Source organism: Mesocricetus auratus, unplaced genomic scaffold (assembly GCF_017639785.1).
Source record: "Mesocricetus auratus isolate SY011 unplaced genomic scaffold, BCM_Maur_2.0 Super-Scaffold_100028, whole genome shotgun sequence".
Lineage (NCBI taxonomy): Eukaryota > Metazoa > Chordata > Mammalia > Rodentia > Cricetidae > Mesocricetus > Mesocricetus auratus.
The window spans coordinates 12,426,519-12,443,049 of record NW_024429209.1 but is presented as its reverse complement, the minus strand read 5'-3'; the positions used below and the strand labels follow the sequence as shown (position 1 = coordinate 12,443,049).

The 16,531-nt window shown below is 45.2% G+C and overlaps 1 protein-coding gene across 2 annotated transcripts in view; it reads right to left on the bottom strand.

Moving 5' to 3' along the window:
- Positions 1-16,531, bottom strand: part of Ncoa3 (nuclear receptor coactivator 3) — a 70,726-nt gene that overhangs the window by 6,539 nt on the left and 47,656 nt on the right. For both annotated transcript variants that reach the window (XM_013124431.3, XM_013124432.3), the window contains exons 6-18: positions 15,851-16,025; positions 15,153-15,338; positions 14,969-15,070; positions 12,201-12,341; positions 11,735-11,882; positions 10,711-11,087; positions 9,711-10,579; positions 8,428-8,563; positions 6,545-6,739; positions 6,113-6,388; positions 5,885-6,014; positions 4,368-4,539; positions 746-1,039 (exon numbers count right to left, since the gene is read on the bottom strand). In XM_013124431.3, the coding sequence (XP_012979885.1) occupies positions 746-1,039; positions 4,368-4,539; positions 5,885-6,014; positions 6,113-6,388; positions 6,545-6,739; positions 8,428-8,563; positions 9,711-10,579; positions 10,711-11,087; positions 11,735-11,882; positions 12,201-12,341; positions 14,969-15,070; positions 15,153-15,338; positions 15,851-16,025 (3,201 nt within the window). The remainder of the gene's footprint in view (positions 1-745; positions 1,040-4,367; positions 4,540-5,884; positions 6,015-6,112; positions 6,389-6,544; positions 6,740-8,427; positions 8,564-9,710; positions 10,580-10,710; positions 11,088-11,734; positions 11,883-12,200; positions 12,342-14,968; positions 15,071-15,152; positions 15,339-15,850; positions 16,026-16,531) is intronic.

The following is a 16,531-nucleotide window of genomic DNA, read 5'->3' as shown; positions in this document are numbered from 1 at the left end:
CCAGCACTTGGGAAGCAGAGACAGGCAGATCTCTGTGAGTTCGAGGCCAGCCTGGTCTACAGAGCTGTTCCTTCAGGGGAAATCATTTCATTTCTGATTTTTTTTTTGTTTTGTTTTGGTTTTTTTTTGTTTGTTTTTTGTTTTTTTTGTTTGTTTGTTTTTTCGAGACAGGGTTTCTCTGTATTGCTTTGGAGGCTGTTCTGGAACTTGCTCTGTAGACCAGGCTGGCCTCGAACTCAAAGAGATCCGCCTGCCTCTGCCTCCCGAGTGCTGGGATTAAAGGCGTGCGCCACCACCACCCGGCTCATTTTTGATGTTTTAACCTGGTCTGTTTTGTTCTGCTAGAAACAGAGCTCACTGTATAGCCCTGCCTGGCCTGGTACTGTGTAAACCAAGCTGGCCTGCAGAACTCACAGAGATCCCCATTTCTGCCTCCCACGTGCTGGATTAAAGATGTGCGCTCGATAGCAGGGTGAGGCTCTAAGGGTGACATTAGGCTGCCTGGCTTGCATGGAAAGCACTTTTGCCCACTGAGCCATTCTGCCACCACTAACGTTAAACCATAAAATATACTTACAGAAAAATACCCAATATTAACACATAGGCAACAAGGAACTGTCTACACTTCTTAAACCGAAGTGGAAACAAAGGGAATTCCCTTAGTTAGCAAGGGAGACCAGTGGCAAGAGTTCTGAAGAGTGCAGCCTGAGAGCCACTGAGAGCCTGGGAAGCACCGCGGACTCACCTGCTGGCCCTGCAGCCTCTGCTGAAGCTGCATCCTCAGTTGCTTCGGGGTGTTTGTCCTCGGTCTCACCATGCTGGCTCTGGGATGCATCCCTTGGAGAGGAAAGCTGCCTTGCTGGTTAATCTGATTCATCATGGAGTTAAAAGACGGCGACTGTCCCTGAAGGTTAAAGCCTCCTTGCATTGGAGGACCCTGGGCTGGGTACGTCTGTCCATAGAGTGCGGCTTTCTGATCCATCATCATTGATGCTTCCTGGCCTTGAAAAACATCTTGTTTGGCCTCCAAAGCCTGCCCCTTAAACATCAAACACAAATGAATGAGCCACATCTGAGAAAGAAAGCAATCAAAAGCAGATATCCCAAACAAGGGTTTAAAAAAAAGTCAGTCTTGAAGCAAATCAAGATTCGGGCCTGAAGTTCACAGGAACACAGGCATACCTTCTCTGTTGGGAGTGAGTCCTAGTACAGGGCAACTCACACACTCTGCCTTTCTTTTCAGTAGCTACAGATCAGTCAATCCCTGAGGAAATCTGCCCAAGAACAGTAACAATCACACTTCTCACACCAAGCAGACACGCTGACTACTCATGGATCTACTATTTTTTTTTTTTTTTTGAGACAGGGTTTCTCTGTATAGCACTATAAGAACTCATTCTGTTGGCCAGTCTGGCCTCAGACTCTGAGATCCACTTCTTCTGCCCCCTAAGAGCTGATATTAAAGGTGAGTACCTAGGACTACTAACTAGCTATTGAAGTATGCTTTCTACCCCAAACATCTCTGTACATTTGACTTATGCAAATAAGTCTTTGACTGGGTGTCCCCCGCACCTCAAGCTATACGGAAACAGTAGTAACCTCCACTTTCCTATAAGAAAAGAAACTCACTGTATCGTGCCTGGCTCCCCATAACTCCTTCCTTCTAAGTGTGTACAATGGTATGCACACTCACTCAGTCCTCCTCGGGCTCCTCCTTTCTGCTTACACCCTTCCGTTCTCTGCACTCCTTTCCAAGACTCCTAAGGATTCTTGCAGCAACTGTCATCATGCTTCTACTGCCTTGTCTACCACGCCAACCCCGCTCACTCCAGACACGAGACAGGGTTTCACTGTGTAATATCCCTGGCTGTACTGGATCTCGCTTTGTAGACCAGGCTGACCTAGAACTCAAGAGATACACCTGCCTCTGCTTCTTGAGTGGTTTACATCAGACATTTAATAAAACAGCTGAACACAGCACACATTAATCTTCTTTCTCTTACCCACTCTACCAAGACAAATGTAAAGAAATTAGAAGGTTCTGAGAACCTACCTAACCCACTGATAAATATGTACAAGCAGGAATTAGTCAGCCATTCATGACTGTCCAGCCTCTGCCTGCCAATCTACTAAGGACCACCTGTCCTCTTAGGCAGCTTCTCCATTCCTGGAAGTACTTAGTCATCATTTTCTGCATTTCACATTTGGACCCTGTCTCTCCCTGATCATAGATAGACATCATACTGTAAATATCTAGTATGTAAATATACATAGAACATCTACTTTACTTTTATTATTGTTGTGTATGCAGGATGTGTATATGCACCACAGTGCACATGTGTAGGTTAGAAGCCAGCTTTGTAGTGCTGGCTCTCTCCTTCCAACTTCATGTAGACTATTGCAGGAAATCCAGGAATCTAACGTTGCCAGGGTAAGCCAGCCTGTTATAACAGTATTCTGTTGACTATCTCATCTTCTTGTCACCTGTCATCTATGGCTATTTTTAGATGGATTAGCTATCAATTAAGTGTTTCCCAGTTAACAATTTAGCTTCTAGGATTTCCCCAGCAAATTACTGTGGGCATTAAACAAACAACTGAAGTTGGTTTGTTTGGGGGGATTATTCTGTTTTCTAAGGCAGGGTTTCTCGACAGGACTGTTACACAGAAAAATCCTGGGGGGAAGGGGTTTGGAAGACAGGGTTTCTTCTCTATGTAGCCCAGATGTCCTCGAACTCACTTTGTAGACCAGGCTAGCCTGGAAAACTCAGATGCTTCCCCTTCCCCCTTAACCTCCTCAAGTGCTGGGATTAAAGGTGGACGACATCACCATGCCCAGCAACATTTTTTTCTTTGGGGGCCGGGGGGGTTTTGAGTCAGGGTTTCTATGACTTTGGAGGCTGTCCTGGAACTAGCTCTTGTAGATCCGCCTGCCTCTGCCTCCCGAGTGCTGGGATTAAAGGCATGAGCCACCAATGCCCAGCAACATTCTGAAAACAAAACTAAAACCAAGCCACCACACAAAAAAAGGAATGGCAAATCACTGGCAATATTTGCTGCCCAGCATTTAGGAGTATCACACTGCATGTGGACACCCTGGGAACAAAAAAAAGCCTGAGTTTTACACCTCCATGAAATCAAACATGACACTGAACCACCATGCCATTTAAACCCATTAGAAAACTACAAAAGAGCTGGGTGGTTGTGGTGCACACTCTTGATCTCTTTGGTCTATCATATTAGTAAATATTCTTTTAAATTAATCACACCCTGAGGGCTGGAGAGATGGCTCAGAGGTTAAGAGCATTGCATGTTCTTCCAGAGGTCCTGAGTTCAACTCTCAGCAACCACAAGGTGGCTCACAACCATCTATAATGAGATCTGATGCCCTCTCCTGGCATACAAGCATGTACACAGATTTAAAAAAAACTGTATGCATAATATTTTTAAAAATTAACCACACTCTGTTATCTGTGGCCATCTGCCTAAGCCACACACACAGTGGAGCTGAGAGGAATAGAAACCCCACTAGAAAAGCACTACCACCACCTTCCTGAGACAAGGTCCTGATGTGATGGACCAGCCTGATTCCATCTTGAGATTAAAAGCCATCTTATTACAAGGTCAAAATAAGTTCATTCCTGTTTTCTGTAAAAATTGGGTTTTCTGGAATTTCACGTTCCACACCCTATACCCTAACCTCCACCCTGATAAAATGCTCTGCCAAAATAACATTGAAATGTTCTGCCAAATTCCTACCTACATAACCCCAAACCCTTGAGAACCCTCTAATCTTGCAGTTTGGGAGCTAAATATAAACTCCATCTTATCCTATGTTCAATGCAGTTTTCTCAAACCCCACTTTAGGGAGCTAGTCCAGTCTGACAGAAAATAAAGCTTGCTTAATTTGACCAAAGAATTTCGGGTGATGGAAACAACACACTGCCTGGTCTTCAACTCCTGGAATCATGCAATTTCTTGACAGCTTCCAGAACAGCTGGGACACCAAGTTCTATCACCTGCCTGAGTCACTCAGCCTCTCAAGGACTCACACTCTCTATACCCTTCACTTTTCTCTTAAGATGGAAAGAACACACACACACACACACACACACACACACACACACACACACACACACACACACACACCCGGCGACCACACAGTAAGATTACATCTACAGACTACACAAAGCTGAAGAATGGCTTGACACGCACAGTCAAGACCACACAGTGACACCTTTTGATAGCTGACAGTGATGGGAGACACAGAGTCCTGTTTTCAGCCTGTGCTTGTCCTCATGAATATGCAAATGCAAATATACTCATTGACACACTCTTCCATTTATTTCTACATGGACTGTAGCTCACCTGATTCACAAGCTCAGGGATGCCCAAGGCCCTGTCGATTTCCTCCAGGCCTGTGGCATCGGTGTTGCTCAGGAGTGTGTGCAGCTGGTCCAGAAGCGCTCTTTCGTCACTCTGGCCTTCTGTGTTAGGAGGCGGCCCAAGCAGGTCATCCAGAGGATTTCTAAGAAGAGGCCTAGAGGGAGGCTTGAGTCAGCTTTAATGCTGCTGGACAGGGCTCATGAGAACCTGCATTCCACACCCAGGACCACAAAGAGTCAAAGAAAAGCTTTACTAGTGCTCTTTGTTAATGCTGTTTAGGCTTACATTTCCTGAGAGTCTAGCCTTAGTCTAGCCTCACACTCACATCCACCAATTGCTGTAATTTTAAAAAGTGGCTCACGAAAGAAAGATGCCATGTGACTAAGCTTGGGTGAAGGAGTTTTGTAATTGAGGCAAAGTGACTGGGAAAAGAGGGAGATCGAAGACAGGCCTCTGGAGACAGCGGTGGCAGAAGAGAAGAGAGGTGGGGGAGGGGGACAGGGCCTGTAATGAATGTGCACAGGTGGTGCTCTCAGTGGCTGCAGCTGAGGACATATCCTGTCAGAAAACAGAATTTCTCTGTATTGACAGTCTTGGCAGTCCTGGAACTCACTCTGTAGACCAGTCTGGTTTCAAACTCACAGAGATCCTCCTGCCTCTGTCTCCTGAGTGCTGGGATTAAAGGTGTGTGCCACCATACACAGCAAAAATTAACCTTTAACAATGGATAATTTTCTAAAAATATTTCAGTGGTAAGGATGAGAGCAAACTATTGCACCTTCTTTTAATTTTTTAGGAAAGATGTGAGTTCATTCTGTGCTTTATTTTAATGTGTTTAATAAACTACCACTATGCAACATTTTATTTTTTTAGGAAAGATTGTGAGTCCATTCTGTGCTTTATTTTTAATGTGTTTAATAAACTACCACATGTAACATTCCTTGCCCACATCTTTGTTAGCACAGTCTCCAAAGACAAAAACCAGAGACAAACAAAAGAGTTAATTGTCAGGGGTTGGAGAGATGGCTCTGCTGCTATGGGTTCAGTTCCCAACACCCTGCTGGAGGCTCACAACAATGTGTAACCCCAGTTGCAGAGGGATGAAGTCCTCTTCTGGTCTCCATGTGCATTGCACACAGGGTGTGCAGAGACACACATGAAGGCAAAAGATCAATATTAAAATTAAAATTAATTTTCAGGAAAACAGACACAGTGTCAGAAGGTCACTTATAAAGCAGTGAGAACACGCCTTTACCAACTGCTGCTGCTATGGATAGCTCTCCTTGGGAGAGTATTGTTAGGAAAGGCATCACCTCCCACTAAGACCCTTTGAAGGCTGAACTGTCGTTCTGTCTCCTTCCCTCCCAGATGACTGCTTGCTGCCTCGGCACATGGCCAACAGTCAACTATAACGTTGCTCACATATTCTCTCAGAGTTGTTCCTGCTCAGCTCTTAAACTCAGTGCAAACATTTCCCACATCACAAAATAAAGCCCTACCTGCTCTGAGTCCCATGAGGGCCTTGCTCCATAGGCAGCGTGCCCTCTGGCCAGGAGCCTGGTTGATTGGGTGGCGCTGCTGCTTGACCATAGGGATTGACCCCCATTCCCATGGGGATCTCACCAGCTCCTGAGGGATCAAAAGCAGAGCATGAATTTGCAAAGAAGCCATAGCAAAAAATTACCATAAAACATTTTTTCATCTTTTTACTGAAATGGACAGCTTACTCATTTGAAGGATCTGCTGCTGCTGCTGCTGCTGCTGCTGCTGCTGTTGCTGCTGCAATGTTGGTCTTGCACCTGGTATTCTATTAGGGCGAAGAGGCAAGGTGGGCACTGAGCCCCCCATGGCAGGTCTTGGCAAAGGGGCACTGTAGTCTCCTGTTCTTCCCAGAGGACTTGATCCCATAGGTTCCATTCTGCTGGCCTTTGAGTTAGCCAAGCCCCACTCTCCTGGGGAAGAAGTCTGATTCACAGCAACAGAGACATTTCTGTTTGGTCCACCTAAAGGAGGTAGAACTCATCAGGCCTCAGCAAGAGCATAGAAAGCCCTTCATGTACGGGGAGAGACAGTATATACAACAGTGGCTGGAACAGAGCCCTGTCATCCTAGAGAGGTACTTCTCAAGGAAATCACTACACTTAGAAGAAATAACCTACCCATACTGGCACCGTAATTCTCCTGACTATCCATCACCCTTGGGTTCCCAGTCAGTGTGGGCTGTTTTGGTAACACCGGGAAAGCACTGACGTTCTTCACTGGAGGACCTGAGCCAACAGAAACAGGGCTATCAAGAGACACGGCTCGGTTATACGGAGGACGAACAGGCTGCACAGGCTGTGGACTTCGCAAACCTGTTGAAAACACATTAATATCACTTGCTGACTCAATATCAAAATAATCAAGTGCAAAAAAATAAACACCACTAAGTCCCACACAAAAAGTCTTTCTTATAAAAACGAACACGACCATGTTCTTTTACAAAATAAGCCATGCCAAAAAGAAAAAAAAGCCCCAATTCAAATAAAGTCTAAACAATAATCTGCTTGTCGGCTCACGCGCCAGCACTCAGCTGCAGCCTAATATGGTCATGCATGATGTTCGCATCGAGTGCCAAGTCACAGGCTGAGTAGTGTGGTTCAGTGGCCCATGTTCAGCATGCATGAAGCCCTGTGTGCAGGCCCTAGGCAACACAATGCAAGGAGGAAGATAAATCTTCTGCGTGTGTACTTCTGTACTTATATATTCAGTGAAAATAGTTAAGCTACCTTCCAACCAAACAGGGAATAAATGTAAATTTTATGTAATAAAATTTTAAATAAAATATAATCTTTTCTTTTTCTAACCTGATTATCCATTTCAGTTTAGAAAACAGTACAACTGAGCCGGGCATTGGTGGCACACGCCTTTAATCCCAGCACTCATGAGGCAGAGGCAGGTGGATCTCTTTGAGTCCGAGGCCAGCCTGGTCTACAAGAGCTAGTTCCAGGACAGCCTCCAAAGCCAGAGAAACCCTGTCTCGAAAAACCAAAATATAAAAAATAAAATAAAAAAAAGGAAGAAATAAATAAAAGAAAACAATACAATTGAAAATAGTGAGACTATGTGTCGGAGTTGGGGGTGTGGGGGTAGGGGGCTGGGGGGCAAGGGGTTAGTTAGGGGACCATGCCTCTGGTCCCAGCATTCAGATGGCCAGAGCTACACAGATATCCTTTCTCAAAGATGGAAAGAGGAGGAGGGAAAAGATAGAAAGAAACAAAGAAGGGGAAGGAGAAAGAAAAAAGTAGAAATAACTATCATGAGATGACCATAAGTTATTCTGTTTTAACTAATGCAACCTATTACAATAGGGAACCAAGTGAGAACTCTCTCATGATTAAATAACAAGATTCTTTAAGCAACAAAAATGACAAGTATTTAATCCAGTTTTGATCTTTTAACCCAATTATCTATGTACAAGGAAAAACATCTGCCTCAGGAGCCCAGATATGGATTCTCTAGTTAGCATCAGGCTACCGGTACATAATTAGAAGGAGAAAGACGAAAGGCCGAGCAGTGAGACAGCTAGCAACTATGATAGCTGATGCCAAGCCTGAAGTTCCAACCCAACCCCAGGACCCACAAGGAAAGAACCAGCTTCCACACACTGAACTTTGCCCACAAACATGCTGTAGTATGAGCATGGACACGTGTGTGTATTCGTATGCACACACAGAATATTAAATGTAATTTTGAGAAAGGTAGAGGAGGCAGGAAAATAACTGATATAACAACAGCAAGGAGTGCAAGAACCCAGCAATGCAGAGGTTGTGTTCTGAAGTTCCAGGCGCTGTTAATTCCTGGTCTTGGTGTAATAGAACATGCAACTGTGCTGACAAGTTTCTAATCAAAAGCTAGCAGGGTGTTTGGGATACGACTGTATCTGGGACATGGAGTTAAGAGGGCAAGTCCCTGGCCAGTCTAGGCTCCTCATGAAGATCATGTCGTAAAACCCACCACCCAACTTCACCCTCAAAGGGGAAAAACTCTGGTTCTTCCTTACCCAGAGAACTTGGTCCTGCAAACATCTGCTGTTTGGTCCCTGGATGGCTGCCATTTGTAGATACAGGGTTGTTGTAAAACTCAGAACTAGTCAAATCACCAAGAATAGCGTCTAGATTATCCAGGTCTCCAGATACCTGAAAATGAACCTTTTCAAATTATCCTGCATGGAATACCAGATGAAGCTATTATGGCATCAGCAAAAGAAATACCAATCAGGAACCCAATAAAACACAGCAGTGACTTCAGGCATGTGGTTTGCACTTTTAATCCCAGCACTCCACTTCCAGGACATGTACCAGGGTGATACAGATCTTCAGAATCTCATCTTAGAATCCCCTAAAAACCAAACCTAAACAAATTGCCTAACTCTGAGCCTCAGAGGAACACAACAATGGAGGAAGAGTCCTAGTGGTAACAGCCAGGGATAGACAGTGAGACTGTCTCTTGCCCTCTCTCAAAACAAACAAACAGATGAACAAGACCTCCAGTTGTTCCCTGAAATGATGCTCAGATCAAAGGCTGCTCTCCTAGGGCCTCACCCACCTCTACCTTCACTGCACGGCTCAGCCACTACGGAAACTCACTAGGCTCTGCTTGCCAATGCAGCACTTTTTGCTCTGACACTATTTTCCCACCACAGGTCTCTGAGGAAGGGTCCAGAGCTGGCAGGAACCTGCATCTGCACGTAACTTTTCTAAAAAATGTATTGGTAAGTGGTATTTAACAAGGCAGTCACAGGCACGCAGATATGGCAAAGTGAGGCCTGTGCCTATGAGGCTCTAGTCTTCATCATTCTCCCTACAAGGTGCTCTCACATGCACAAACTCCAGGGAAAAAACTATGCTGCTACATTCAAACTTTCCTATTAAACGTCTACTGTCCTTCACAACCCAAGCTGCTCACACCTGCACACCCGAGCACCTCAATTCAATCACGAGTCCACTCTGGAAAGAGAATGACTGTCCTCTGATGTGGCACGCTGCACCACACCCCACACACATACGCACGAACTCAGACGCTCTCATACTCAAGACTCACACTCACTCTCACATACAGCCACATTGGCACTCACACTCAGACACACATACACACACACTTACATTCACACTGTCTCACACTCAGATACTCAGACACACTCTTACACTCACGCTGTCCCGTATCCACACTTAACCTCCTTATGATAAACGTAAGCTCAAGGCTGTCCTTAAATTTAAAACTAATAACTGATGGGGCGGCCACATTCTGTTTATAACACAGAAAGAAACAAGCTGAACAGAGTACCTCCTCACTGGGCTCTGTCTTAATTTTGGAATCTTTGTCTTGGCTGGAGCTGGGATTGGTGGAGCTGCTGCACTGACTCGGCTTACTGTCACCTACGTCCGCTTGGGGCTGCAGCTCTTTGGCAAGGGCATCGCTGGGGTCATCCCTGTCCAGCAGGTATCTGAGGAGGGCGTTATTCTCCTTCTTCTTGGGACTCAGCTGCTCCTGCCTGGCATTCCCTTCTCCACAGGGAGCAGTACTACTGGTGTCCTTCCCGGTGGCCTCTGCAGTAATCTTCGCGACTTCCGCTGGTGAGTTGCCATTCTGCAGCAACTTGTGTAAAATCCGGTGTTTCTCTTGCAACAGAGACCCATGCACATTGGAAGTAGAAGATACTGCTCCTGACGTTGAGGAGGACACTCCAGAGGGGCTGGTGACACTAATAGAAGAGTCTTTGCAATTTGAATCCAGGGGGGAGTTAGTCATGGAGGAATGACCTCGGTCATCAGAAGAGCATGTGAGTAGCTGCAGCAGTTTCTTGTGGCCTTTGCTTTCCAGGGGACCCCTTTGGCTCTCCGAGCCCTCCCCACTGCTCTCCTTGCTTTCTTTGTCACTGGAGTGGTCTCTGCTATTTGACTGACACACTGAGCTCTCCACTGGATTCTGTTCACAGTATAAGCCTAGGGGGCTCCTGGAGTCCTGCCTGCCCCCTTTACTTGGCTGATTTACACTCATATTGGGAGAGTTATCCAACTTGGGGCCTGGTGAAGACAGAGTGGATAAAAGAGAAGTTCCCACACCCTCGCTGATGGCTTGCAAGGCACTGAGGGAGCTGCTGGAAAAGCTGTGACTCCCTGGAGCACCAGCAGATGCCATGGGAGAGTGCACACCTGCACGTGGAGAAAGATCAGGAGAGAGACAGTCAGACAAGCTAAGAAACCATAACTTCAAAGCTCCCCTTATAAAGAATGACAGTGGTGTGGGAAGAAAACCCAAGCAGAAAAGGCTACTACTGTGATACCTGCAACAGGCGAGAACTGGTGTGAGGCCATCTTTGGGCTCCCGCGATTACGTGGAGAAATCATGATGTTTTGCTGGTTGGGGCCAAGACCAGGACTGCCATGGGGGGGGCTGCTCATGTTGAGCCCATAGCTGCTATTCTGGTAGGAAGATGGTGACTGCAGGCTTTGTCCTGGGGTCAGCGAAGCTATGTTATTGGAGGGCCCATACCTAGCTCCCCCCATCTGCCCGGCATTGCTGGGGTCTGCCACACCATAGGTCCTGCTGCCCAGCGTCTGTACGCTCTGGTTGGGAGACATGTTCATGTTGCACCCTGCTGCAGGAGGCCGGACACCCTGTCCTACAGAATTTGGGTTTGGTCTATATCCATTCTGTTCTCTGCAAAGAAACACATCAAGTTTTTCCTTTAAAAACCGCAGCCATGCATGAAGGGATGGCAAAGGGGAAAGGAAGAGAGTGGCATAGAAGTGCCCAGGAGCAGACACTAGGTGTCACTCCAATACCAATTTGGGTGCTAACCACCACACCAAATCATACCTTTTGGATTTATTTAAGCTCTCAGTCTAGAATTATAGGTCTATACTACCAGGCCTGAGTTTGGGGATTTGTTTGGGATTTTTTGTTGGTTGGTTGGTTGGTTGGTTTGAGGTGGGTCTTGCTACACCTGGGGACATTGCACCAATCCCTCAAAGCAAATAATGAGCAAATCTCTTTCCCTCTATGAAGTTAATTTACCATTAATAACATCAGTAGTTACTACTCTATTATTATTATTAATTACTAGAAATAAAGGTATCCACTATTCTCCCAACATACCACCACCGTCACCCTCATTTCCCACACACCCCACACCCTGGCTTACCAAGAAGCAATTATTTAATACTAAGTTTTAGATAAAAGTGAAACCTTAAAACATCTCTAAAAATCTGAATTCATGTCACTGAATCCAACAGCTTTCCTGGTTCTTCCCCCTTTGCATAGACAGCAAAGCATCGTGAGGATGTGGGTGCATTTAGTGTCATCACCTCTGAAGAAAGTGAGTTGAGACGAAGCCATGACGATCGTTCGTTACGGGATTTCGAAAGAGCTTGCTTTTTGTCTGGGCACTCACAATAGTTCCATCAGCCAATGAGAAGCGATACACTGGGGTCTCTGCATGGCCATGAATATAAGCTATTGGGGAAAAGCATATTGTTACTGTTACTGATATCTGAGACTAGCCCAGTACATACAGAAAGACAGGAACTGTACTTCAAATACAAAGTTTTGTAAGCCATGTAGACACGAACAAAAGCATAAAACAGCTATACTCAAAAACCATTCCCTAGTCGTCCCCCCCCCAAAAAAAATCCCTGACTGTTGCACAAAGAAACTGTACCTTGTGGAGGAAAAAAATCATCCCCTCTCCCATAACCACCAGATAGCAGGACAAGTTGAGTGGTTTGTAGCATCATCAACACCAGCACCAAGATCAGCTCCAAATGCCTTTACCTTCTTGATAGTGACGCTTCTGGGACCATGACTGCCCATCATTGGAACTAAAGAATCTCTGGATACATCTTCGGATGGTGTCTTCAAAGCCAGGCCTCATGGAAGATCTAAGTGAGTTTGTATCTATATTGACAACCTTTCCTATTAAAGATAAAACAAAAGATTTCAACCCTGTCCACAAGTACTTTCTGCTGCTTAGCTGTGACTAGCACTTTAGAGTGAGAGAAAGGAGTAGAATCTCAGCTCTGCCTTCTGTCCTTAACACACAACACAGCAGGAAGCTGATCGCAGTGCCCCTGTGGAATGCACTCCATCTGGTTCTAGGGGCAGCTCCTAGTAAGAAGCACGCCACTGTTCTTGATGCTCCTTTGTAGTCTTGGATGAAATGGGTTTTTAAATGCTAGTCTGTAGGAGTGAACCCCACAAAGCTACCTGCCCAACAGGGCGGGGTCAAGGTAGAGATAAAAGGTAGTGAAAGGAAAAGGGGCCTCCCTCTTTTTCTCCTGGAAGCCAGCCACGCTTCTAACTCCTGGTATGTGCGACTCTCTCTCTCCCTGATAAATAAATATATTGTTTTTCCCTATATAGCCTCGATTATCGCTTATACTAGTCACTAGAGGGTTTAAAGAAATTTTATTTAGCTATACTTAGTGTTACTAAAGAGGAGAAAATAGGCCAGGTGGTGGTGGCCCACCCTTTTAATCCCAGCACCTGGGAGGCAGAGGCAGGCAGATTTCTGTGCATGGTCTACAAGAGCTAGTTCCACTCTTCAAGAAAGGACTGATTCTGAAAGCTCAAATGACAAATAAAATGTATGTCGCTGGGATGTGGAGATAGCTCAGTCACTAAAGTATATGAAGACCCACATTCAATTCTCAGCACCCAGAAAAAAAAGCTAGGTGGAGTGGCGCAAACTTGTAATCTCATAGCTGACTGAACAAAGAAAGGAAGACCAGAGGCTGGCCAATGAGTCTTTAAAACAGGGGTGGGGAGGGGGGCCTCTGGAAAGTTGCTAAGAGCACTGGCTGCTCTTGCAGAGGGAGGACCCAAGTTTAATTTTCAGCACCCATATGGCAGTTCACAGCCATCTGTAACTCCAGTCACGGGGGATTAAACACTTATTCTACAAAGTGATCAAGGTGGACAGACAGCAAGGAGCAAAGGACCAAGGTCTTTAGTTCAGGATTCCTGTGGATCCCAGCACTCAGGAGGCTGAGGCAACAGTTCTGCATCCAGGCCAGCACAGGCTCCATTGTGAGGCCTGGCTTTTTTTTTTTTTTTTTAATTTTTTAAAAAGTAGAAGAAAACCAAACCTCGTGTTTATGGCAAGAATTGCTCTTCCAAGCCAAACAGATGGCTCAGAGGTTAAAAATACTGGCTAGCTTCCCAACACCTACATGGCAGCTCACCACCATTAAAACCCCAGTTCCGGGAGATCCAATGCCATATTCTGGTCTGGGGGCACCAGACACACTATGGTGCCCAGATATACATTTAGGCAAAACGCAACTGCATATAAAATAAATAACAAAAATACATTACCCTCATTATTAGAAAAATCTATGTATTTTGAAAACTTGTTTCACTATAATAAAGTTTTATTTATTTTATTTTTGGTTTTTTGAGACAGGGTTTCTCTATATTGTTTTGGAGGCTGTCCTGGAACTTGCTCTATAGACCAAGCTGCCTGCCTCTGCCTCCGAGTGCTGGGATTAAAGGCATGCACCATGAACGCCCGGCTTCACTATAATAAAGTTAAAGAAAAGAAATATAAAACACTGAGCCTGATGATGAGTCTGATACCAAGACTTACATGATAAAGAGCACAAATCTCCCTCTCCATTGTCCCCTGTCCTCCTAGCTACTCTATGGGTCATGTAACACACACTGTATTTGTCAATGGATGGATGGATTTTTGATATTTTTAAATTTTTTCTATGTATATGCATGTGTGAATGTATGTGCAAGTGTCCAGAGGCCAGAAAGGGCACTGGATTCCCTGGAGCTGAGTTACAGGCAGCTGGTGTTCTGCCTGCCCTGCATGGGTGCTGAGAAGGGAACCTGAGTCCTCTAGAAAAGCAGGAAGTGCTCTTAACCCCTGAGTCATCTCTCCAGTTTTGGGAAAGTGCTATTTTGGCCTGGTGGTGTATACCTTTAGTCCCAGCCCTCGGGAGACAAAGGCAGGCAGATTTCCGAGTTTGAGGTCAGCCAGGTCTAAAGAGAGTCCATGACAGTCAGAACTACACAGAGAAACCCTGCCTGTCTGGAAAAACAAAAACGGGGGGGGGTGCTATTTGAAGAAAGAGTCAGGCACTTTTACCTTTACATTTGTTTATCTTCTATTTGGGGTAATTTTAAGTGCCAACTTTATTCAATTCAATTGCTGAGGTTTTTAGTGAAATTTTTTTTCTCCTCTCTCTCCCTCTCAATCTGGTTTAAGACAGGGTTTCTCTGTGTCTGTGTAACAGCCCTGGCTGTCCTGGAACTCATTCTATAGACCAGCCAGCCTCCCTCCCAAGTGCCAGGATTAAAGGTGTACACAACCAGTGACTGGCTGTGAAATTCTCTTATTGTCATATAATAAACCCAGGCTAGGCTGGAAGCTGGCTCTCAGCGGGTTAAGTAAGTGCTTACTGATAACCTATGATCCATGCGTGGAGCTCACGGCAGCAGACTTAATTCTGACAAGTGCACATACTCATGTACAGACCCGACAGGAATAAGTTGGCTTTACGGCAGTTTCCAAGTGAAGACACAAGGCTGGTTACCTGACAGGTCATGCCTGGTAATAAAGCTCTCAGGACTTGACGGAAATGTCCTTTCCCCTGTTGTCACTCGACGTGCCACACAGATCATACAGCACTGCAAGTCTACAAGCAACAAAAGGTAACCAGGTCGGATTCCGCTCACTTTCAACAGGCGAGGGAGGACAAGTGCATCCTAGACGCTTACCTTCCCCTTCTTCCAGCATAGCTCGAGGCTGCGACAGGGCGAAGCACTGCATTGTTTCATATCTCTGGCGAGTTTCGGGACTGGCATTCATGTCTTCCAAAATATCATGTGTTTTCATCAACATACGACAATTAAAGGTATGGCTTTTCTGTCTCTGGGTCTCGTTATTCCAAGAAACTCCATTAACTTTTGAAAAACAAATTAAAATTTAAAAACAATTGAAATTAATTTTTTATAAACCAGGTAAAACTCAGTCAAAATTTATCGACAATTCAAGCTAGGGTTGGAGCTGGAGAGATTGGTTGGCAATTAAGAGCATCATTCATTCATAACTCCAGTTCCAAGAGATCTATCTGATGCCCTCCTTTGATCTTGGGCACATAAATGATGAACATACATACATGCAGGCAAAACACTCAAACATACAAAATGTATAAAACCTCAAGCTAGGGATTGGAGATATGGCTCCTTCGATAAGAGCAGTTGTTGCTCTTCCTAGACCAGAGTGGTTCCTAGTACCATTAGCTCCAGCTCCAGATGATCTAATCCCCTCTGCTGGCCTCCAAGGACACTGCAGTCACACATGGCATATATCCACATATGTATGGTAGCACACCCTATAATCCTGAGTTCAAGGCTAGCCTGGACCACACAGTAAGAGCCCCTCCCCCCAACAAAATACAAAACAAAGAACACACCTGTGGATTTGGGTAAGTGTTTAAGGAAGTCCTTCCGGTCCTGCTCATGTAAGATGCTGTAGACACTTGTGTTAACCAGGTCTTCCTGCTTGTACTGCAGATACTGTGTAACATTTTCTGACACAAATACAATGTTGCCATCTCGATTCACCACAAACAGAAAACCATCCAATGCCTACAGTGGGACGTGTTAATACAAGCTAGTATGAAAACCATCCCAGTGCCCCAAAAGCATTAAAGCCCTTCCCCTCTTTTTGCAAGGGTTGGGGCTATCATTGCAAATTCAGTAAGTACTAAAGAGAACCCAACTCAACACAACTGTGTCTTATAAAGACTAACAGAGTCAGTAAGTACTAAAGAGAACCCAACTCAACACAACTGGTGTCTTATAAGGACTAACAGCACACCAGAGATGCATGCTCAGAGGAAAGGCTATTTTAAGGCCCAGTTAACGAGCCAAAAGAGAGGGCACAGGAGAAGTCAGCCCCATCAACACTCTGATCTTAGACTCCAGTCTTCAAAACTGAGGAGGTAGAATCAGGAGTTGAGGTCACCCTAGATTATACAGCAAGTTCAAAGAAAGCCTGGGCTAACATTACAGCCTGTCCTCCCGGGGGGGAAAAAAAGGTGTTTTGAGACCCTTAGTTCTCCCAAGTTTTCTGCCTGGTCACAACTTAAACT